Consider the following 22,532-nt stretch of genomic DNA (forward strand, 5'->3'; position numbering starts at 1 on the left):
CTTCATACCCCCTCTGGAGAGGGTGGGGAAGAATGCACAGAGGAAGTGAGACTCTGAGGTTCAGTAGGCAATCCAGGCAGAGGGATCAGCAGAGCCACTGGGGCATGGAACCACATGGGCTGCTGGGGGACTGACTCTAAGCCTATGATCTGATGGGTGGAGCCCGGGGAGCTGCAGCTGGTAGAGGTGGCATTTGGTGTGGCTGGAGAGTCCCTATCCATTAGGCTATGAGCGGCCCATTTGCTCAGTGCCCTGCAGCAGGCACACATATGGAGCGTGTCCGATGACAACATCCGATTCACAACCAGGCAGCCAGGGCACCCACGTGTCAAGTGACTCACTGCCATTTTTTCCAGGTGGGCTAGAAGTCCACACCACCCTTAATGCTTAGTTCTTGGAAGCCTGCTCCCTCCTTCCACTTCTTACCTGCAATTCTGAGATGTTGCCCATACCACCTCTAGACCCCATTCTACAAACTGTTGAAAACTATGCCACACCCTACCCCCCACGTCACCCTCTTCTTGCCTCAATGTAAATAGTGAGAAATAACCTATGGCACTGAGCCGATGGATTCTCTCTCAAGAAAGACCCAATTGTTGAAGATCTAGTGCAAGGAGAAGTCATAAATATCCCAGTTTGCTGCAGTTGAGAGGAATTTACCACACAGCAATTAAGGAAAACTGGTTGCCTGTGGAGGAAACATTCAGACTCCCAGTGCAGAATTCTGGGGTAAGTCCACTGCCAAGTCCCTGAATCATAAATGCCAGGGACAGGGGATTTTAGGGAAGAAGCCCTGGGCTCGTAAAGGCCTCCCTCACTCAGGGGATGTGATTTCTCATACACAGGAGAATATGGTAGAGGCCAAAGCTCTACCCACCAGATTTCTGTTGGTTCTTTGTAAGAGCTTTCATTGTGGAAGTGTGTCTCGAGGTTGTACGTCACTGGAGGAATTCAAGCAGAGAGTGAAATCATCCTTCCTTGAAAGGGAAGCAAGCCTTTGGGGTGCAGATGGACAGGGTAGAGTATTGGGGGGGAGAAAGAGAGACGCCGAAGGAAGAAGCTGATGTTCTTAAGGCCAGGTCCCCTCCTGACCCAGGAGCCTCCCACCAGGAGCCCCCAACCCCAGCTGTCTCTGCCCTCACACTGATCTGTTTCCCATTCCCTGCAGCTTCCAGTGAAGTTTCTAGAATCTTAGCCCTGAATCCCAGGCTCTTGCCCCAGCATTTTGGCAGAGTATAGGGAAGAGGCAATCCAAGGGTGCCCTCTATTTCCTTCCTTGCCCCTTTAAATGTAAGAAACTGGACTCAGAGGGTACTAGAACCAGTACCAGGATCCTAGGTTCCAGAGCCCACTGTTTCTAAAGCACCTCCAAGGAAGAGATTTCCAACATCCAGCAGGGAGAGCCTCACCTCGGGAGAGGGCTAGAGTGTGGTGGGGTATGTCCAGGGATACCCAGGAATAATTTTTTTCCTCCCCTTATCCCACAGCCCCCGTTTCTTTGTAGGTCTAGAGCACTTAGGTTGGGGAAGGACCAAGCACTTAGGTTGGGGAAGGTCCTAGACCGTCCCCCAAACACACACCTAATTTACATAAGGCAGAGGTGGGATGGGGTAGGAAATCCCCCAGTGGGCTAGTCTGGTCCTGAAAGTGTTCATGGCCTCTCCCCACCCACCCTCATATGGGAGCAAGTGAAGATGTCTGAGGAAAGGGCATGGTGACAACCACAGGGTCCGAGTGGGTGGATGTGAACGGGGCCTGAAAGAATCCAGAAATTAGGTTAGAACGCGGGGGCTCGACCTCCAGAGAGGGCCCTGGGACGCTGACACAGCGGCCTCCCAGTTCAGGGTGTTCCCGGCTGCCCCATCTGCCTCCCCCGCCCCCAGGGTGCCTTTTGAAGCCGGGAGGGGACTTTGATCTGGGGTCTGCCCGACTCTCAGCTGGCCAGCCAGGTGCGCTGGGGGAGGGGCGGAGGGGCCGACCATCCCCCCGGGGCTCCCCCTCCCCCGGCCCCCTGCACCCCGCCCCCTCCCCCCACCCCCGGGCAAGGAGACTGTTTCCGGCTGTTGCAGGAGGGCACCCGAGCACCCCGACTCCACGCCTTGCAGCTGTTCCCCAGCTGCCCGGCCCCACCCCAAAGACAGCTGGGAGAGAGGCTGGGGGCGGGGAGCGGGGCGCAGCTGCTCGGCTCCGGGGCTGGGACCGGGGAGGGCGGCGACATGAAAGAGCCTGGACCCGCCGGGGTGGCGGGCGAAGGAAGCCCCCAGGCGGTTGCCTCCCTGCGGGCTCCGCACATCTGGCCCACAGGAGCCGTCAGTGGGGAGGGGGAGACGCGCTCCGCTCCTGACCACCCAGCCCTGCCTGGAATGGGGAGGAGCGATCACCTCCCCGGAGGGCGGGGACGGGAGGGCACGGCCGGGCGGGGGCTGTGAGAGCAATATCTCGGAGTCTGAGCGGTTAGCCGAGGGAGGCACAGGGCGCGCCTGTGGCTGTGAGAGGTGTCTCGAGTGTGCAGGGTGAGGAAGGCCCCCACGCCTTCTCCAGCTGGCCCTGCTCCTGGGGCACCTCCAGCTTTCCTGGCCTCCTCTGCCCCTGACCCTTTTGGGAGGTGGGTGACAGCTGCTCCTGCAAAGCCAGGGACAGCTGGGTAGCTGGGGACAGCTGGATGGGGTGAGCGTCTCCCGGCTTCCCTGGCTGCCCAGGCACTCCAGGCCATACTACACAGTTAGCTGCTTGGCCTACAGCCTATGTGCCTGGGTGTCTATTTGCTAGGGTGGGCTTTCAGAGCTGGAACCTGGTGGGGTTCAAGCTCATCGCGCTACCACCAGTCTCCCCTCCATATCCCAGTTTCATTGATGTACCTGGAGAAAGAACCTCTTCCATCAGCTAAAACAAAACTAGGCCAAGTGGGAAAGAAATTGGGCAGCTTTCTGTCTTGGCTCCCAACTCCTGGCACAGAAGATGTCCCAGGGTTCCTGACAACCAGAGAAAGCGACAGTGAGTCAGGAGCAGATGTGAGTGGACTTAAATGTCTATCTGTCCACCAGCACCTGGCCCCAGGCATCCTTCCACCCTGGGTTGGAAGGGCACTGTGCTCCAGCCATCTGCCTCCCCTCAATAGCCCCAAACAGGTGCAGGGGAAGAGAAAGGGGCAGGCCAGCTGTTGTCATCGTGCTCCTGGCTCTGGCTCCTTGCCAAAGTGGGGAAGGGGGAGAAGTGAAGCAAGGGTCCACCCACCCCCACACTGAGTCATTTTCTACTCCCACAGGATGGGAAGATGGAGGCACTAGACCAACACTTTTGTCTGGCCAGCCCCACTGGCGGGGGGACATGGACTGACCATGCCCTCCAACTTGGGTGCTTATTTTTCTGAGAAGAGGGGTAACTAAGAGTCAGTGAGGGTTGGACCCCTGGTGCAGGACTTACCCATAGTTCCCTGTCTTGCTCTAGGCTTTCTGGGGCGGGAGGCATTCAGGCTCAGATTCTACCCAGACAAGGGGAAAGAGAATTAGGCACCCAGGAAAGGTTGACCCTCCTACTTTATACATAAGCAGATCCATGCAAAGTGTTGGGCAACAAATCAGAGATCCAGCAACCCCCTCACACCACTCCTGCTCCAACAGAGGAGGGCTTGGTGTGCCCCAGCCCCTCCTTCCAGCCCACAGGTCCCTGAGACAAGCAGGTCCCTGGCCAGTCCCTCATGGCAGCACTTCTCAAACCCCAGGATGTGTCAGAATTAGCAGAGGGTTAAAAATGCAGATTACTGGGAATTCCCTGGTGGTCCAGTGGTTAGGACTCTGTGCTTCCACTGCAGGACTGCAGGGAGCATGGGTTCGATCCCTGGTTGGGGAACTAAGATCCTGCATGCCGTGTGGCGTGGCAAAAAAACAAACAGGTTCCTGGGCCCTCAGTGATTCCAAGTCCAAGTAGGGCCCCAGGATTCAGCCCTTTTAACAAGCTCCCAAGCATGCTACTCTTTGAGCTCTGCCAAAGGGGATGAGGGTAGGATGTCTTTTTCACCTTGTTACCCTAGCACTGTGCCTCCCAGAGCACAGGATTTTCCTGCCTGCCCTCCCTCCATGCTCAGGGGCAGGGGCTAGAGCCCAAGTTACCAAAGGAAGCATGGAGCTGAGTGACCCTCCCCGCTCCCCTCCCCCAATGGGGGCCAAGGCTCAGTTAGACTAAATTCCAAGATAAGGTCTGCTCTACTTCTGTGCCCTTGGCCCTACACAGTGCCTGACGCTTAGCATGTGCTTAATAAATATTTGTGGACTGAAGGAGGTAAACTCTGCAAGACTCATAGAAAGGTATTTCTTCCTTTGTCTGTCCTTGCTAAGAGCATGTTGGCAGAAACTCAAAGAGATGCCGGGGCCCATGCGGCCGGGGGCTGGGCCTAGGAGGCCCTCAGCAAATATTTGCCAAATGAACCCAAGGCTGAGACCAGACGTAGTTAGTACCTGATGAACTGACGTTCACAGGCCTGGAACAGGCTAAACCCCGGAGAGAATCAAGGCAAGGAGGGCAGGGGCTTCCATCCCTAGAGGGGCCCCTCCCCACACCAACGCCTGAAGACCCCAGGCCTGGGGGAGTTAGGGGTAAGAGGCGAGGCAGGGAGTGGGACTGCGCCATTATGTTTATTAGAAGGTTGGATTTCGGTGTGTGCTCTAGACAGATTACAGAATAAATACCTGCGCCTTGAGAACAGGAAGTCCACGATTCATACAAAGTGCTCACTACAGGAAGTCGCTGTGTCAAAATCCAGGCAAGGACCCAACTCCGGGCAGCCCCTCCTCTCCCGCTGACCTCAACAAGGGCTGTGCTATGGTTTTTTATTTTATTATTTCTTTTATTTCTCTTTATTATTATTAATATTATTATTATTTGCTTTTGCTGTGGTCACTATCATTGGCAAGGTTCCTCTCCCCTTTCCTGGACATGGGGGTTCCTGTCTTTAAGATTCCATTCTGAGGCTGAAGGTGCCAAACGCTGCTTGAGAAGTGGCCTTTGAACTCCGTCTGGGAGGATGGTGAGAAGGAAGCAGGAGAAATCATTCTTGGTTTTAAAAAAAATTTAAAAAAAAAAAAAGCCCCACAATCTACAGGTCTTTCCTTATTTAGTCAGTGATCAAACTGCCCAAAAGAAAAACAAGAGGAGAAGCAGGCCAGTGGACACTGGTCCCTCCTCCCAGGGCTGGCTGAGGAGAGTTGGAAACTGCCCCTACCCCCAAGGCTTTAGGGGAAGCTGAGGCTCCTTCCAGCCACGGGGGTGGGTAGGGGAAGGAGTGGAAGAAAAAAGGAGAGACAGAGAGAGAGAGAGCTCAGCGCCTTGAGGTAGACGCTTTCCCAACTCCAGAGCCACCTGCAGCCCCGGCCCAGGCCAGCTCCCACTGTCACCTCCGAGTCCAGGAGATTCGTGATAAAAAAAAAATCAAAACAAGCCCCAAACAAAACAAAATCCAAAAGGAAAAGACTTGGGGAAATGAAGGAGGAAGGGAGGGAGGACAGGAAGGTAGAAGGGCAGGTCTCTGGATGCGTCATTCCCGAGCCACTGGGGGCTGAGGCGGGGAGATTCCCCAGCGCCCCACCGCCCGCGTAGCGTTAGCTCGTCACGTAGTGTTTGGTGGACGGCTGCCCATACACCCTGTAGAAATCCTGGTGGCCAGGCTGCTGGGAGGCGTCGAGCCAGTCTCTGACCGCCAGGCTGGGAAGGGACTGGGGGACGGAAGGTGTGGGCGGGAGCGCATGTGAGTACTCCTGTGAGGGCACTGTCCAGGGGAAGTGGCCGGAGCGGGGGTAGGGCTGGTGGCCGCCATGGTTGGCCACGGAAGAACAGTAACAGTTGTCCACAGAACAGACGAGAATCTTGCGGCCCCCATACTGGGGGAGCATGGGCTGCTGGGCGGCGGAGCCATTGGGATACTGCGATGGGGGGAACACAGGACTTGAGTGCACTGGTTGGGCGCCGCCCGGCAGGGCCACCAAGTGCTGCGTGGAGCTGCAGGGGCCCAGGGGCTGCCCTGACTGGCCCTCGCCGCTGGCTGTGCTCGCTGCCCCATACTGGCTGCCCACGGGGCCCGACGACGTCTCTAGGAAACTGGCCTCGGGGAAGGCCGTCGAGTGCTTGCGCTTTTCCGCCCCAGAGCTGCTCACACCACAAGGGTACAGGGGGACACTCTGCAGGAAGGGCACCGGTGTGCTGAAGGGGCCTGTGGAGAGTTTGGGCAAAAGTCGCTAAAGCCCCTGTCCCAGGCAACCCAGGCCTCCTCTCCCCCGGGAACATTTTCCATCTGTAGGACCAAGCACAACACATCATGCACCATCTTGATGCTCACTACTCCGTTAGCAAGCAGATACTATTATCTTTCCCATCTTACAGCTGAAGAAGCTGAGGCTCAGGGAGGTACTACGGCTTGCCCAAGGTCCCACAGCTAGAAGTAGCAAAGCAGGGAAATGAGGAAAGGTCTATCTGACTAGGCCAGGCTGCCTGTCAGAAGAAAGGTTCTGGCATTTACCCCTGCCCAAAGGGTTCTCTCCCTTTGATTGAGGATCCCACCCTCACCTTCTAGCATCTTCCGTAGCTGCTTCTCCTTCTTGGCCACCTCGTTCAGGAAGAGCTTGGAGTTCAAGTGGCCGATCTTAGGGGGAGAAAGGCTGCTGCCTGTACAGGTCTGGGTCCTGGGGGCAGTGGACGGGGCATCTGCTGTGAGGAGGTATCACCGGTAAGCCCGCCCTACCTCCCCGCAGTGGGCCTGGCCCTTCCTGCCCTCCCCCACATGTGTTCCCCTGAGGGCTGGTGGCCATCTGCTCACCTGTCCATTAGGATTTTCACAGACTTGGTGTTCTAGAGGGAGAGAAAAGGGTTAGTCAGTGGGAAAGGCAGCATGAGAGAGGGGAAGATGGAAGCTGCCCCATCCTCTCTCTCCCCAGGCAGGGCTGACCTTCTGATTCTGGCCAGAGTGTGGCGGGGCAGGGGGTGGGGTGTCTCCATTTTCAGAAGATTGAGCGCTTGCTATGTGACACTTACAGTGTTGTCTAACACTGTAAGTGCTTTCTATACATCTATCACCTTATCTAAACGACTACCCTAGGAGGAAGGTTCTGCAAGCACTCAATCTTTTACCCCAAAAAATCTTTGGGGCAAGATGTCTTTTGGAATTTGGAATTTTTTGGACTTTAGAAGGGAAATATGATGCCCGTATCATAATATGTGATTACAGCGTAGGACACTGTAATCTAACACATCAATGTTTCTGCAGCAATATGTTTTGTTGTTTTTCTTTTTGGCCACGCCTCGTGGCATGTGGCATCTTAGTTCCCTGACCAGGGATCGAATCCCTCCCCTGCACTGGAAGAGCGGAGTCTTAACCGCTGGACTGCCAGGGAAGTCCCAGCAATATGTTTCAATATTTGTACCAAGTAAAGATCAATAAAGGCCATAAATTGTCAGCATCAGTTCAGGTCAATTTTTGCTGTTAAATGAGCTGCCAGAACTTTTTTCTTTCAGTTTTCAGAGATTTCTAAAACTTTGGCATTGCGGGTAACAGATAATAGATCTGTATTATCAACCCCATTTTATAAGTGAGGGAGCTGAGGCCTAGGGAACATATATGACTTGCCCAAGGTCACAAAGCTAGAAGGAACGGTGGGAGGGTTTTGAATCCATGAAAGCTGGCTCCAAAGCCCTGTGAGCATACTGGTGGGGGGAACCAGTTGGGGAGCAAAGCATCACAGACTGCAATTTAGAAATGCCCCTTGGGGCTTCCCTGATGATGCAGTGGTTAAGAATCTGCCTGCCAATGCAGGGGACACGGGTTCGAGCCCTGGTCCGGGAAGATCCCACATGCCGCAGAGCAACTAAGCCCGTGCGCCACAACTACTGAGCCTGCGCTCTAGAGCCCGTAAGCCGCAACTACTGAAGCCCGCACACCTAGAGCTCATGCTCCACAACAAGAGAAGCCACCGCAATGAGAAGCCCACGCACCTCAATGAAGAGTAGCCCCCACTCGCCACAATTAGAGAAAGCCCGCGCACAGCAACGAAGACCCAAGGCACAAAAAAAAAAAAAAAAAAAAAATCTTAAAAATGCCCCTTGGGTCCCACCAGCCGGTCCCAGGCCCAGCCCACCTTCATGAAGCTGACATCCTCCGTCTTGTCGAAGAGCAGCTGCAGGGAGCCCAGCAGCTTCTTGGCCTCCTGCATGCGCTCCCCGAGATGCAGCGCCTGCGCTGCGTTCTCGCTGCAGAACTTGGCCTGGGCCTTGTCCAGGACCTCCACCGTCTGCCGCAGGTCCTCATCCAGCAGCTGGTGCAGCTTCTCGTATTGCAGCCGCACTTCCTCCTTCAGTTGGCTCACCTTCTCCTGCGGGCACCGGGGCAAGAGTGGGTGGGCAGGTAAGTACTGGGGACTTCAGGCTGCTGCTCCTGCCTGTCTCACATACTGGATGGGGGAGTCTGGGACCCCAAAGCCCCAGGTTGCCCAGGGCTCCCAAAGGCAAAGTCTGACCTGCCAATCCCCCACTGGTAGCACAGGGCTCTGGACAGGTACCCTGGCACCAGTGGGGGGCTCATCCACTGAGGTTCATTGAATGACTGACCAAGGGATTCCGGCATAGAGCCGACCACGCAACAGATCCTAGCCCAAGGCCCAGTACCCAAGCCGCCCCCCACCCCATACCATGGGCTTGGGCTTAGCTACCTCTACCAGGCGCTTGTCTGACTCGAGTTTGTACAGCTGGTCCTCAATGTCCTGCTCTCGCTCCTCCAGCCGGTCCTGCTGCTTCATCAGCATCTTCTGCAGAGACAGTTGGGGTAGGGGCATCAGAGGAATGGGTGGACACCATCCTTACCTCTACAGAACAGACTCATCCTCTGGATCCTTCTTCCCAGACGACCTAAAATTTCTGCCCCCCCAACCCCTTCTGGCTCCCATGCAATCCCAGGGGCCTGGTGACAACTGTCTGGCCAGCCTATCCCCAGGACGAAAAAGCCTGGAATGCTTCCCACACATATCTAAACCATAAACTTTCTGAGGGCAGGGTCAGGCCTGCCTCTGTTGTAAGCACTTTTCCTGTATAGACTTATCTGATCATTCTAGTAATGCTATGAGATACATACTATTATTATCCTCATTTCAGAGAAGAGGAAACCAGAAAGGTTAAGTAATTCACCCAAAGTCACACAGCTAGTATCAGAGCTGGAATACAAACCTAAATGACCAGGTAGTAGGGTCTGTTCTTATCCAAGTCATGCTGCCTCTCTCTGGGGAGCACCATCTCAGAAATGATGCAGAGGGTCACACAACCTTCCTGGGTCTCACAGGCCCTCTGGCCCGGTCCAGAGATCTCACCTGACGTTTGCCTTACACTTGGGGGGCATAAAGCCAGCCAGCTGCCCCCTTGCTTGCTCTTGATGCTGAGAGCTAGGCCTCTGAAGTCCTTGCTAACTCCCTCAGCCCCTCAGTTGGATCTGGGTGGAAAGGAAACTCTGGCTCTCCTAAGACCCAAGGTCAGTCTGCTGGAAGGTTCGGAACAATGCTGCTCTTCTCAGCCCTTAATCTTCTGTCTCTACAAGCCCTCTCTTCCCAGACCTGCCTATCCCAGCTGTTCCAGCCGCCCTGTCATCCTCCCTTGCCAGATACACCTCTTCAAACAGGGTCTCTCTCCTGCCCAAGATCCCTCGATGACCCCTCCTTCCAAACTCTGTAGGCTTTCTTACTTACAACCTGACTCTCCCAGCCAGGTGGGCTGGTATCCTATCCCTGACACTGCAAATCTGAACTCCATGCACCCAGCTGGTGTTTTTCTGCAGCCCACAGTGCCTTCTCCCCATCCCTTGTCTATCCTTCAAAGCCCAGCTTAAGGTCGGGCTCCTCTAGGAAACTTTCCATGGCCCCTGCTCGGAGTCTGTGCAGGACCCTCCCTGTCTTGGCCATACAAGGGGCTGTCACATTCTGCTCTCCCTCTGTAGCTGTGCTGTCCAATACAGTAGCCACTAGTCACATGTGGCTATTTCATTTTAAGTTAGTTAAAAATAAATTAAATTGAACATCAGTTCTTCTGTTGTACCAGCCTCATTTCAAGTGCTCAATAGCTACATGCAGCTAGTGGCTAATGTACTGGACACCACAAACACAAAACGTGACCATCTCACAGAAAGAGCTATAGGAAAACACTATTCTATAGTCTGACCAACTGTGGTCTAATCTCCAAACAAAACTCAAGACCTCTTGAAAACAGGGCTTTGCTGCTGCATTTTTCCACTTCCCTTCCTCGCCGGGACCCACAAAGGCCCCAGCACCCTACAGATGCATAATGTGTTTCCTGAATAAACCCATGGGTTTTGCACACGAAACAAGGTTTGCAGAGCAGACTGCACAGAACCTAGCTCACAGTAAGTGTCCACTCAACAAGAAGTGGTTCTTTTTCTTCCTCTGTGTGGACCTCAAAGTGACCCTCAAGTTTGACCCATGACCCCCACTCCTGTCCACACTCAGCTGGCTTCCAAAAGACAAGCTGCCACCAATCCCTTCCTTATTCCCCCAAACCCCTTTACATAAGGGGAAACCAAGGCCAGCCAGGAGAGTTCAGCGACCCTGTTTTTTGTTGGTGGCTACCCTAGAACCAGGGCCCTGGGGACAGGAGGAGGCAGGGGGTGAGGCTCTCAGATTCTGAGCTGGGAAAGCCTGGGGCACCCCGCCCCCCCGCAACAATTTGACCTTTCAGTGACCCAGGACAGTACCTTAAGAGACAGGAGATGTTGCCCTGCCCCCCACCCCCAGCCCAACATGCACATGGATCTGCTGCCAGCCTGAGAGTCAGAGCCTGTAGAGAAACACAGCTGGCTGGGCGCAGGAGCAGAGGTAGTCACACATCCTCCCTTCCTGTGAAACTGCCCCCAGTCACGTGAAAAGGGCAGGCGGCACCCCACAGTATGGCCCACCCACATGCATACGACTGCACGCACACACACAAGCACACGCCACCACCTGGGCCCTGAGATCCCCTCGGGCACACTGTCACACACACACAGCCCTGCACAGTGAAGGCTGGCCCTCCTGAAGGCCCCCGATGACTGAGGGAGGCCTGCCTGAAGGCAAGGTGGCCAGGGTACCACCAAAGGATATGAGACCTTTTTACCTCCCCTGTTACAACTGACCCTCCATTTTTTGCCTGCTGGCTGCCTCGTCCCCACACTCGGGAAGCACCTCCCCTGTTACAACTGATTCTCAATTTTTTGCCTGCTGGCTGCCTCGTCCCCACACTCGGGAAGCAGTCCCTCCAACTTGGATGCATCTCAGGCTCCAGGCCACTCCTGCCTTCCCAGTGCCCAGGATATCCGAGAGCCCAGGCCCCAGCCACACACACACATCTGTGCACCACGGTCTCCTGGCCCAACTACTTTTCATGACCAAACCCACTGGTATCAGAGTAGAGGTGCACCTGTAGCTAAGTCCCAGACGAGGGGCAGAAGAGAGGCAGCCCCAGATAGGATCTCAGCCCCACTTCCCTCAGAGGCCTGGAATGGGGCTGTTCACTCCCACCCTCTAGGCCCGTGGGAGGCCTCTGTCCCACTCCCCTGCAACCCGTTCAGGGAGTTCATGGCTGACCCCTCAGGGCACAGCCAAGGGAGGCACTTCCTGTCTTGTCCTGCGGAGTGGGGCTCAGCCCCTTGCGCCATCTAGGCTTTTCTCAGATCCTTTCCTGGCAGCACGGCCACGCTGGGACCCTGAGGTGTCTTCCCTTGGCTTCCAGGTCCAGGTCCTGGTTCCTGCCTGCCCAGAGCCCTCTGGGGTGGAGCCCAGTCCAGGTCTAGCAAAGGCAGTGGCCACACTGCCTAGCAGGTGGCTGGGTTTCATTGGCTCTCCCCCAGCTCAGAGGCCATCGGGCTTCTGTCTCCACTACAGAGGGAAGGGAAGGGCCAGGAATAGGAAGGAAACTGGCCAGGGAATGCCAGCCAGGGAGGGCTGGGCGGGGGGCCCACCATGGCCAGCTCACCCTTGCAGGAACGGTGATCCCTCGGGGCTCTTAATCCTGCCACAGCCAACACCGGGGGGGAAGCAGGGGGCGGGGGGACACTGCTACCTCAGGCACTGGAAAGTCGGGGTGGTGGGGAGGAAGGGAAATATCCACTTGCTGCCCCTTTAGTACCCCTCACCTCGATTCCACCAATGAAGAATCAGGTTGCTGAGAAGCTGGGAGATGGGAAACAGAGGAAGCAAGGACCCCTCCCCACTACCAGCAGCCTCCTTTCCATCCCAACCTCCCAGAACTACTGAGAGCTGAGGCTCCACTGCCCACCTGGGAAAAACCCACAGCTGAGAGATTTCCCAGCTTGATTCAGGGCAAGGCCTCTCAGTATGGGGGAGGGCACCTTACAAACTGCTCCCAGCCCAGAGTGGGTCACCTGGATTGTGGCACACCTCAGGTGTGCAGGGACAGAGGGGAGACTAGAATGGTCTAGACTAGGAGCACTTGAGGGACCAGGCCTCCAGCAGGGGCAGGGGCAATTGGAGGCCCAGCCCCACGCTACACCTGCTGGCCCAGGTGGGACCTGCTTACTGCTGTCCCTGTCCTTCCCTAAGGACCTAAGGCCTTCCACGGTCTGCTCCTGGGTCTGTGAGGGCAAAAGCATCAGGAAGACTTGGGGGCACACCATTCCCACCCCTCCAGGACCCTCATATCTGTCGCCTAATGTTCTAGACTCTGCCTTGAGCTGCTCCTCCAAAGCCCCTCCCAGCCTGGGGAGGGGAGCAATCATGAGCCCCTCACATTCCTGCCCTGGGAAAGCCTCACTCACAGCCCTCTGGAGACTGACTGGCCAGGCCCAGCTGGCATTTTTGATGCCAGACTGGACTGGGCAGACGGGTAAGGCCATTGGGACTCTAGGCTGTATAAAAGTTAATAAATGATAATAATAAAACCCTCAAGTCAACCTTGAAGAGAAGCAAAGTCAGGAGGGAGCAGGGCCCCAGGATCTGGGCCAGAGGCAGACCTCAAGTTTGTAGATGGGACCAGAGCTGGGACCAGCCGCCCCTGTGATGGGGTGGAGGCGGGAAGAGGGCGCTGGGCTGCTGGAGTACCTCTGCCTGCTGGGATCCCTGCCCAGATGACTCTCATGCCAGCTCCAGCTCTGGATGAAGCCCCCGCTCAGAGCTACCCCCTCCTAACCTCCTCCCCAGCTGCCAAAGCCGCCCCCCACTCTCCCACATAAGCCCTTGTCCCAGGAATACGTCAGCCTCCCCTCTCCCTGGGCCACAGCACTCCCTCCTGGTCTCAGCCTTAGTTGTCCCTTCCCATGCCTCAGCCCCTACCTGGGGCTACCATGTGGACCCCCAGGCTGCGGGCAATCACAGACCCAGAGAGAAGAGGCTACAGGGCAGGAACCAGGGACAAGGAGAAAGGCAGCACCTCGGAGGCAAGCCCCGGCAGACCCCAGAGAGGGTTTCCCAGCTGCAGAGTGGAATTAGCTTTTGCCATGCAGAGTGCACTGCTCTGGGGCAGCAGAACAAAGAGGCGAGAGAGAAAGCCCCCCTTTGTCTGTGTTTGAATGCCAGGCCAGCCGGGAAGGAAGGCTTTCCCAGAGCCAGGGATGAGGCCAGCCAAGCCTGCCTGCTCGGTCCAGGGCTGGGGCCCAAGCCGGGCTCCCCTTCTTCCTATGACCACCCCAAATGCCCACAACACAGCATCGCAGGATCCATCCGGGCTTCCACCTCCAAAGCCCACTACAGGCAACGAGCTCACCGAAGGTGAGTCTCCTCCCCTCCCCAACACCTCCACCAGGTGAGAAAGTCACACAAGACTCACACCCACCAACCAACCACCATCAGGCAGGAACACACTAGCGCTGTCAACGACAGATACGTGTGCACACTCAACTTCAACTCGCAGGTGAACGGCAAGCAGGGCACCCTCCTCTCGCTCACACACACACACACGCGTGCACGTCTTCCCCACCCCACAGCCACACACAAGACAACTCTGTAATTAAGTCAGTCACTCACACTGCAGCTTCTCAGAGATACACACGTTGAGATACAAAAAAGTAGTCCCATGTGAGATGCACAACCAGACGCACTGGTTACACACGTGCACACACACACCTGCAGACAGACCTGGATGCACAGGCACCCGGAGCTGCAGCACGCAGTCATCAGCAGGGCGTGCATGACAGGCGTCTGGTCTGCCTGTGTCAGCAGGATCCTGGGGTGGAGGTGGGGGGCTGGGCCTCCGCCTCAGGCTCCTCTGCCCAGGGCCAGGGAGGAAGGCCAAGTCAGGCCCCCTCTTCCCGATCCTTCAAGATGGTCAAGGAAGGAGCAGCCACTTGACCCTCCCACCTCCCACCCCACCTGAGACCTCAGGATTATGGTCGGGGGCAGCGGAGAGCAGTGGGGTCCGTACCGCCTGAGCCAGGCTGCAGCCACAGCCCGGCTATAGCTGGGCCAGGGCGGCCCTCACTCCCAGAGCCCACCTGGAGACAGACACGTGGGGTGGAGACCTAGGATCCCCTCCAGGGTCCCAGGGCAGCCCCTCCGGCCATGGACAATGTGAGCAGGATGACCTCACCCCCAGCAGCTGCAAACCCCAAACTGGCCCAAGAAGTGGGATCCTGTCCCCAGAGAACATCTCCTCTCAACTCTAAACCTTCGAGAATGCAAGGAACAGGGTCCTGCGCACATTTCCAACCTGTCTGGGGTACTAGGAATGACACACACACACACACACACACACACACACACACACACACCCTGCATAGCCCTTCACAGATATAACTAGGCCTTATCTTGGATCTTCTTTCTATGTTCAAGGAGGTCATGAGATAGAGGTGCTCCCAGCTCACACCAGTCCCGAGTTCCTCACATGAACCCCTAAACCCAGGGGCTGGAAGAGGGTTTGACCACCTAGGGCCGCCACACCTGAGTCCACCTGTATATCCCAATCTTGGGCCCTTAGCCTCCCATAGCCCCAAGGGAGAACACATTTGGGGTCTAGGCATGTCTTACAGTGTTCTCTGCAGTCTACCCAATGGGCATCCAGGCCTCATGGCAACGTGGCTTACACATTGGCTTCCCAAGGGCAGAGTGGGGCAAGGACTTCGAAGGCCTGACTCTGAGACCCCCGGCTAGTCCCCTGCTAGGAGGAAGCCCTGCTTGCATTCCTGCTGGGCCCCAGCTCTAGGCCGCTGCACAGGTGGGTGCTTTGAGTATGCGTGTGGAGGACCACCAGGGGGAGATTGATCAGCGTTTCCTATTCCTAGCCAGTAGGGCATTTCAGCAGCCCCTGCCCCTCCCTGGGACAACGGAAGAGGAAGCGCAAGAAGCAGAGCTATATCTTAAGGTGTGTGCCACGTTTCCACGCTTCTGCTCCTGCATCTGGGATAATTCTGTTGCCTTCATCCGTGGTACCAGCAGAGGCCCTTTAAGACAGACTCCCTCCCACAAGGGAAAAGAAGCCCAGGAAAACACCCCTCCCCATGGCTAGCCTAGAGAGGATGGAGTGCAAAGGGTTCTTCCATTCAGGTTCTTTGTGGCTCACCCCCTCCCCTGAGGGTGGGGCCCCTCTTCCTACTCGTTCAATAAGTCCAACTCACAGTGAGTGGCACTGGGCCATCGAAGGGTTTCCAACTCCAGTGCCCTGGGACACCAGAGAGAATCTGGAGGGCCTGGGGTAGGGGAGCCTGGAGAGGGACGAGACTCAGGCTGTGGGGCACAGATGCTGAGCGCACAGAACTGCACATCTGGCTGTGATGCAACCCGCTACTTCTGAGCCTGCCCACACCAGGAACAGGAACGAACACAAGAACACACACACACACACACACACACACGCACGCATGCAGACGCACACACATGGAGCTGCTGACAAAGTTCAGGGCCTGCTTCCATCCAGTTCCTTCCATGAGCTGGGGGATCAGGGACCTGCCGGTAGGAACCCCAGGGTATACTCTGCGTATGTGTGCCACCCCCCATCCCCCAACTATACAGACAGGAGACAGGTGCATTTGAGGGCAAAGCAGACAGTCTCAAAGACACTCACAAACACAGACCCACATCTACAAACACCCTCTTACTACCAAATCAGGTAAAATTGTGTTTTCTCCCCCACCTAAATGAAAGACACCTGAGCTCACACCCACCAACCAACCACCGATACAACTAAGGGCAAAGCCGCGGATGCAGGCGCACATTCACTCATCACCCTGGTTGCTGTCCCCTCTTCTGTGCCTTTCAGCCCCATCTCCACCTTTCCCTTCCTTTCATTTTCCACAGTCAATCCCAGGACAGAGAACTGGACAGCCTTCCTTTCTCCTGCCTCTGCACTTTTCCCAGCCTCCTCCCCAGCCCTTCCATCTTTATTAATAGCAGCAGCTTCCCAATACTAGGGAAAGTCTGGGCTCTGCCTGCCCTGGGTGGGGGGCGGAGTACACTAGGGGCTCATTTGTTCCCCTAGGCCTCTGCCTTTTCCATCCCTGGTGGTGGGGGGAGGCTCTTCTCTCCATCCCCCACCCACACTTCCTTTAAGAAACCAGAGGCTCTGTCCTGGCACAAAACCCCAGATCTAGCCCATCCGATTAGAAACTAATTATACAGCAAATTTTATTTGTTATCCCTGCCCTCAGCCTGTGGCAACGCTCCTGCCTTTTGTTAGTGGTATGTGTATGTTTTTTAATTGCTGAACAGTGACTCATTCTGACTGGTCCCCCTACAGGAAACAGCCCCCATCTACAACCATCCCCTGCTCAGAGCTTCCTCATAACCAAGCTCCCCACTGGCCTCCACTAGCCTCCAGGGGCCCCCACCCATAAACACTCCCAGTCCTACCAAAGCCCAACCTCACCCCCATGATATCACACCCAGGCCCCAAGCTGGGGCTTGAGATGGCTCAGACAGTCTCAGGCCAACCCCTTCTTTCTGGTATGACTCAACCCTGAAAGCCAGGGGACCTGGGAGGAACCCAGGAGGAGCCCCCCTCCACTGAAGGGGACGGAAGTATTGCTTCAGTCCAGCTCCAAAGCCAGGCCAGCCCCAGAGGCCTGAGGGGGAAGGCGGTTTTGACACTGGCTGCTGCTACAGGGTGTATACAATGGGAGGGGATGCGGTTCCGTAATCACCCAGCCGGCAGCCCAGGGGAGCCAGCTGCCTGAAACCAGATTGCAAGGCGGCTCAACCTTAAACCCACAGGATTCTTCTTCCATCTTCCACTTCTCCTCCCCAAATGTGGGAGGGCTGTGATAGAGGGCTGGGCTGGGAGAAAAGCGCTCAGAGTGATGAAGACATACTTTAAGGTGTGTTCATGCAGACGCGTGCAATACGCACAGGCACACAGTGGGCAGCGATTCTCACACATGGAGAGCGGGCTCTGGGGAACAAGCCGAATAGCTGAGATGCTGTCCGGTGATGCCGCTGGCTGTCCGGGCCTTGGCCAGATAGATACCAGGAGTTCTGCTCTCCCTCCGGAAGCTCCCCCTCCAGCCCCCCGCCCCCCCCAATGTGTTTCCACTAGGGCTTGAAACTAACATGGCTGCTTTTGTTTACTTCCTCATTGGTATGCCAGCATCATGGATCATGTCAGCCACAGCAGCGGCACCAGGACACTCATTACATAAACAGCAGCTGGAGAAGCAGGACCTGGGTCACTCCCTTTAGTGACTTCCCGTAGGGCCTACGGAAACAACGCCAGGGGAGGGAGCTGCGCGCAAAACAGAAAAGCAACAGCCAAACTCTATCCCTGACAGCCCCACACCTCAATTCTATAAATGCCTCACAAGATGCCCCCTATGAGCACAGGTGCAGGAATATCAAGTACCGATCGGGGATCCTACTTCCCAGGACCTTGCCTCCAAACTTAAGGAGGAGTTTGTAAGGGAACCTCTGGCCTGATGTCACAAGAGTCAGCCTGTCCGGATGGGTGATCCCCAGGCGGTAGGGAGAGAGAGGGGGAGAGAGAGAGAGAGAGACAGAGAGAGAGAGAGGGGGCGGGGGAGAGAGAGAGAGAGAGAGGGAGAGGGAGAGAGAGAGAGAGAGAGAGAGTGTTTGTGTGTGTGTGTGTGTTGTGCGTGTGTTTGTGTGTAGGGTACTTGCCCGGATCTCATTCCTCCGGATCTCCACGTCGCACACCGAGTGTCCCTGATGCGCACCGCTGTAGTAGCAGCAGTACTGGCACACGGCCACCTGCTCGGCCTCGCAGTGGTAAAGGCGGTAGGCGTTGTGTTGCGGGCAGCTCCAGGCCCGCACGTCGTCCGCCTCCACCAGGAGGTGCCCGCGGGCGGTGGAGGGCTGCTGCAGGTGCGTCTGCACGTGGGACTGGCAGCAGGGCGCCTCGCAGCGCAGGCAGACCTTCTGCGCCGGCAGCGGGGGGCCACGGCGGCAGAACACGCAGTGCAGCGCCGCCGGCGGCTTCTCCACGTGCAGGGCGTTGAACTTCTCCACGATGTTGGTGAGCTTCAGGTTCTTCTCCAGGCCCGGCTTCTGGTTGTAGGCCTGGTTGCACTCTGGGCAGCGCACCAGGCCGCTGTCCTTGGCCCACGCCTCGCCAATGCAGCCCCGACAGAAGTTGTGTTTGCACGGCAATTGCACCGGCTCCACGAAGACATGCAGGCAGATGGGGCAGATGAGCTCCTCCTCGAAGCAGTTCTTCCAATTCTCCGCCATAGCGGCTGCGGGCAGGGGGCCCGGGCAGGTCTCCCCAACTCCCCAACTCTGGGGGTCCGTCCGGTGCCACTACAGGCCCACGAAGCCCCGAGCTCCGGGCCCCGGCGGCCCCGAGAGTCGCTCAGTCACCAGCGCCTTCCGCGCGCCCGCCCCCCAGAGGAGGGAGCCTCGGTCCTCACGCAGCGCGCGCAGCCGGCTGCGTCTCCTCCTCCTCCTCCCGAGCGCCTAGCGGGAGACCGCGGACTGCGCCAGGGCCGCGGCCGGGGCACCAGCCCTGGAGGGGAGTGCCGGAGTCCAAATTCCATATAAGAGGCCGCCTCCCGATCGGCGCGGCTAGGGCAGCGGCGGCCCACGGCCTGCACTCGGCCCCGCGGCTGACATTGGGGCGCGCCCCAAGGCGGACAGAGCCCGGGAGCCGCACACTTCCTCCAGCGACGGCGGCGGCAATGGTGGCTCTCTCCTGGCTCGCCGGCGCCGCGCCTCCCTCGCCTCGTCCAGGGTCTGAGAGACCGGAGAAGCGAGTGCGGCCGCGCCAAGGACTGCTAGATCCGGACCAGGAGGGCGAGGCAAGCCGGTCCCCGGGCCGCGGCGCGGGCGCCCCCCGGCTGGCCGGCCGTCTGCGGGTGCGGGCTGCGGGGCGCAGGCGGGCCGACTCCGGGGCACTGCGTGAGCGCAGGGGCAGTCATTCAGATGAAATTCCAGTCCCCGGCCAGAGACACCAGCCCGCCTCTGCCTTCCTCCTCCCTTCACAAATAGAAACGGAAGGGGGAGGGAGAGAAGTGGAAAAAAAAAAACCAACCAGAAAGGGAGGGAGAAGAAGCCCCGTCGGTGCTCCGGCCTGACCCCCTCGTCGCTACTTCTGCGCTCCCCCGAGGCCCGGCGCCGGGCGCCCCCGCCGCGAGAGACCCCGCTCTCCGTCTCCGCGCTGGGCGGGCGCCCCGGCTCTGCCGAGGAAAACAAGGATTGATCAAACTAGAAAGGAATTTTTCTCAACTGCTAATGAACAGGAGGCTCGGCTCCCGGCCCTCCCCTCCCCCCGGCCCTCCCCCTTCGCCACCCCGGCCCCCCTCCCCCCCCACTTTCTTTTCTTCTCGGCCTCTCCTCCGGCCTTCGGGGCTGCGGTCGGAGCCAGCCCGCGGCGGCGGGGCCGGGCCAAGCCAGTCGAGCCGGACTGCCTCCCTCAGCGCCCAGCCATCTTGGGCTCCCGGCGGCCGCCGCGGTGGCGGCCGGGGGTTCGAGCGCGCTCGCTGGAGGGTCCTGCAGCGTTCTTTCTATCTCTCTCTGTGTTTTTTTTTTTTGTTTTTTTTTTTTTTGTGGTGGGATTTTTTTTTAAGGGGAGTGCTGGCAGCCTCCCTCAAATTAGGAGAGAGAGAAGGGAGAAAATGCCAAGTCCCGATTTCTCTCCACCTCTGCTCCACCCACCCCGGTTCTTTCCAAAATATAAAAAAAGATTAGAATTGGAAGAAGTCGGCAGAAAGGCGAGCGCCCGCGGCCCCCGGCTGCTGCCCAGGCGATGCGTCCGGGGCGGGCCCGCGCCAGTTGCTCCGTCGGTAGGTCCGTTTGTCCGCCCGCTGCTTCTCATCTGGGGAGGGCACTCCGGGCAGGGTCTCCGCAGCGGCTGTCGCCTCAGAGCTTTATCCTCAGATCAAAAAAAAAAAAAGGAAGAAAAAACCCCCCAACACTCTCATCACAGCCACCTTCAGCCATCTTGCGCGTATTATTATTTCAGGAATAATCTGTTTAATAAAAATAGCTGCGTCTCTAGCCCCCTCCCCCGCATCCTGGGCTCCCCGCCCCCTTTTAATAATGATCTCGATAATAAAAATGATCTGCAAGCCGGGCAGTCCACGGCTGCCTTTTCCTGCCTCGGCTCGCTTGGGCTTCGGCTCTCCTTCTCCCAGGAAGGGGACGGGGGTGGGGGGGTGCTCGCCGCTGGGGCTGGGGTGTGGGGGGGTGCGTCCCTGCTGCCCGCCAGTCGGCCGTCTCAGCCTTAGCAGGGAGGGAAGGGCACCCTCGCAGCTACCGCACCGTTGCGAGGACGGCAAGCGGGGGAGGGGCCCCGACTCGCGGGACCGGCTGGAGGGATGCACAGAGGTCCCCGATCTTCCCGCCACGGCCTGGCCTCGGAGTCTGAGCCCGGGGATAGGGAGGATACAATGGGCTCGGAGCAGAGTGCGGCTGGCAGGGTGGAGACGCGGGCGGGCAGCGGGCTGCGGTGAGCCGGAGTCCCGAGCTAGGGCGGAGAGAGGCGGAGGGTGGTGTCCCTACATCAAGGCCGGTCCCGCTACTCTGCGAGGGAAGGGCGGGGAGACTGGGAGGGGGAGGAGAGGAGAAAGCAGCAGCGCAACAGCGGCGCCTGTAATCAGCACCCGCTGGTTCTGCCCACCCGGCACCGGAGAAATAAGCAGACGCGGAAGGGGGGAGGAGGGGGCGGGGAGTATTGTCCGGAAGTGCTATTACAGCTGCTGGGGCACCCGGCTCCTCCCCTTTTCCCTATCTGGAGTTGGGGGCTGTTCCGGAGATTATTCCTGCTATTGGTCTCCAAACTGAGGCTCCGCCTCTTTAAGGCGGGGCAAGCCGTGGGCCTCATGTGACTTGCACTAACTTCGGTTACCTTAAACATTGGGGATGGGGGTTGAGTTTCCGCGCTTCTTAAAAGGGAGATGATAACATTGCGGGGTGGGACCACATCTTTCTGGGCCTCTTCACCCATAGCTCTTTTTACCTGAGAGGGAAAGGAGGGTTTGTCAGTCTGCTCATCTGTCAGATGGAACTGAGCAGTGACTTACAAAGGTTCACTGTGCAGCAATTTCCCGATATCCTCAATACTTTTCCCTATATATATATATATATATATATATTTTAAATACGTTATTTATTTATTTATTTTTGGCCAGGCCTCGTGGCTTGCGAGATCCTAGTTCCCTGACCAGGGATCGAACCCATGCCCCCTGCAGTGGAAGCACGGAGTCTTAACTACTGGACCACTAGGGAATTCCCTTCCCTACATTTCTAACTTAGAACTACCAAGCAAAATATGCATTATCTCTCTTCAGTTAATAAGGAAATGGAGGCTTAAAAAACTGGGGTCAACCGGTCAGTTAACAAATATTTAACAAAAGCCTCATGTCCCAGGCGTTTTTCTAGGCCCTGGGGATTCCCTGGAGAACACGTACCAAACTTTTTTTTAAAAAATTAAATATGTAAGATAATTTCTGTGATAGAGAGTACGGGACTCACACAGTACTCTCAGAAAAAGTGACATTTGAGCTGAGACCTGAATGTTCAGGAGGGGTTGGGCAAGTGACAACCTGGGAAAAGAGTGCTTCAGTCAGGAGGAAAAACAAATGCAAAAGCAATGAATCAATCAGGCATGTTCCAGGGCAGAAAGAAGGCCTGCGGTGAGGGAGAAGCCAGGTAGGGACCAGAACACACAGGGTCATGGTAAGGAGTTTGGACCTGAAGCTGGTTGTGAGAAGCTACTAGATTTGGGATATATTTTGGAAGTAGAGCCAATAGGACTAGATAGGATTTAGACATAGGGCGAAGAGGAATCAACGCATAATAGTAATGGGGTAGGAATGGGATCAAGATGTGCTTATCACTGTATATATATATAGTATATCCTTCTGAACTTATGATTTGGGCCTCAACAAGAGGCTGGGTGGTGGTGCCATTTACCCAGAAGGAGACAATTGGAGAGGATTAGGTTTGGGTGGGGACATTTTTAATAGTTCTAAGTTAAATCTGAGTTGGTTTAGCTATCCCAGTGGAAATCCTAGAGGAGACAATTGTATATACAGACTCAGAGGGGAGGTTTGTGCTGGAGATTATGGATTTCAGAATCATGGGCGATTATGTTCTGAATGGTAGGGACGTCCCTGGTGGCAC

At 56.8% G+C, this 22,532-nt stretch overlaps 1 protein-coding gene across 2 annotated transcripts; it reads right to left on the reverse strand.

Moving 5' to 3' along the window:
• Positions 1 to 4,612: 4,612 nt before the first annotated feature.
• Positions 4,613 to 21,020, reverse strand: TRIM8 (tripartite motif containing 8). 2 transcript variants are annotated; one of them, XM_033841433.2, is made up of 7 exons: positions 19,441 to 21,020; positions 18,072 to 19,303; positions 8,691 to 8,786; positions 8,121 to 8,354; positions 6,806 to 6,837; positions 6,556 to 6,671; positions 4,613 to 6,202 (listed from the first exon to the last, which is right to left on the reverse strand). In XM_033841433.2, exons 2-7 carry the CDS (start codon positions 18,639 to 18,641, stop codon positions 5,595 to 5,597), a joined length of 1,656 nt encoding a protein of 551 aa, XP_033697324.1. In that variant the 5' UTR covers positions 18,642 to 19,303; positions 19,441 to 21,020; the 3' UTR covers positions 4,613 to 5,594. The 2 variants fall into 2 exon arrangements, with proteins under 2 accessions (XP_033697324.1, XP_004328551.1); XM_004328503.4 differs by having other exon boundaries at positions 18,072 to 21,020.
• Positions 21,021 to 22,532: the final 1,512 nt, after the last annotated feature.

This window comes from Tursiops truncatus, chromosome 16 (genome assembly GCF_011762595.2).
Source record: "Tursiops truncatus isolate mTurTru1 chromosome 16, mTurTru1.mat.Y, whole genome shotgun sequence".
Taxonomy (NCBI): domain Eukaryota; kingdom Metazoa; phylum Chordata; class Mammalia; order Artiodactyla; family Delphinidae; genus Tursiops; species Tursiops truncatus.

Excerpts from the sequence above, each read along its gene's own strand:
- TRIM8 (XM_033841433.2), bottom strand. The coding sequence starts at position 18,641 with ATGGCGGAGAATTGGAAGAACTGCTTCGAGGAGGAGCTCATCTGCCCC. Across the intron at positions 8,787-18,071 it reads TCCGGAGGAATGAGATCCGG|AAGATGCTGATGAAGCAGCA; the intron begins GCAAGTACCCTA and ends CTGTCTCTGCAG. Across the intron at positions 6,672-6,805 it reads GTGAAAATCCTAATGGACAG|GACCCAGACCTGTACAGGCA; the intron begins GTGAGCAGATGG and ends CACTGCCCCCAG.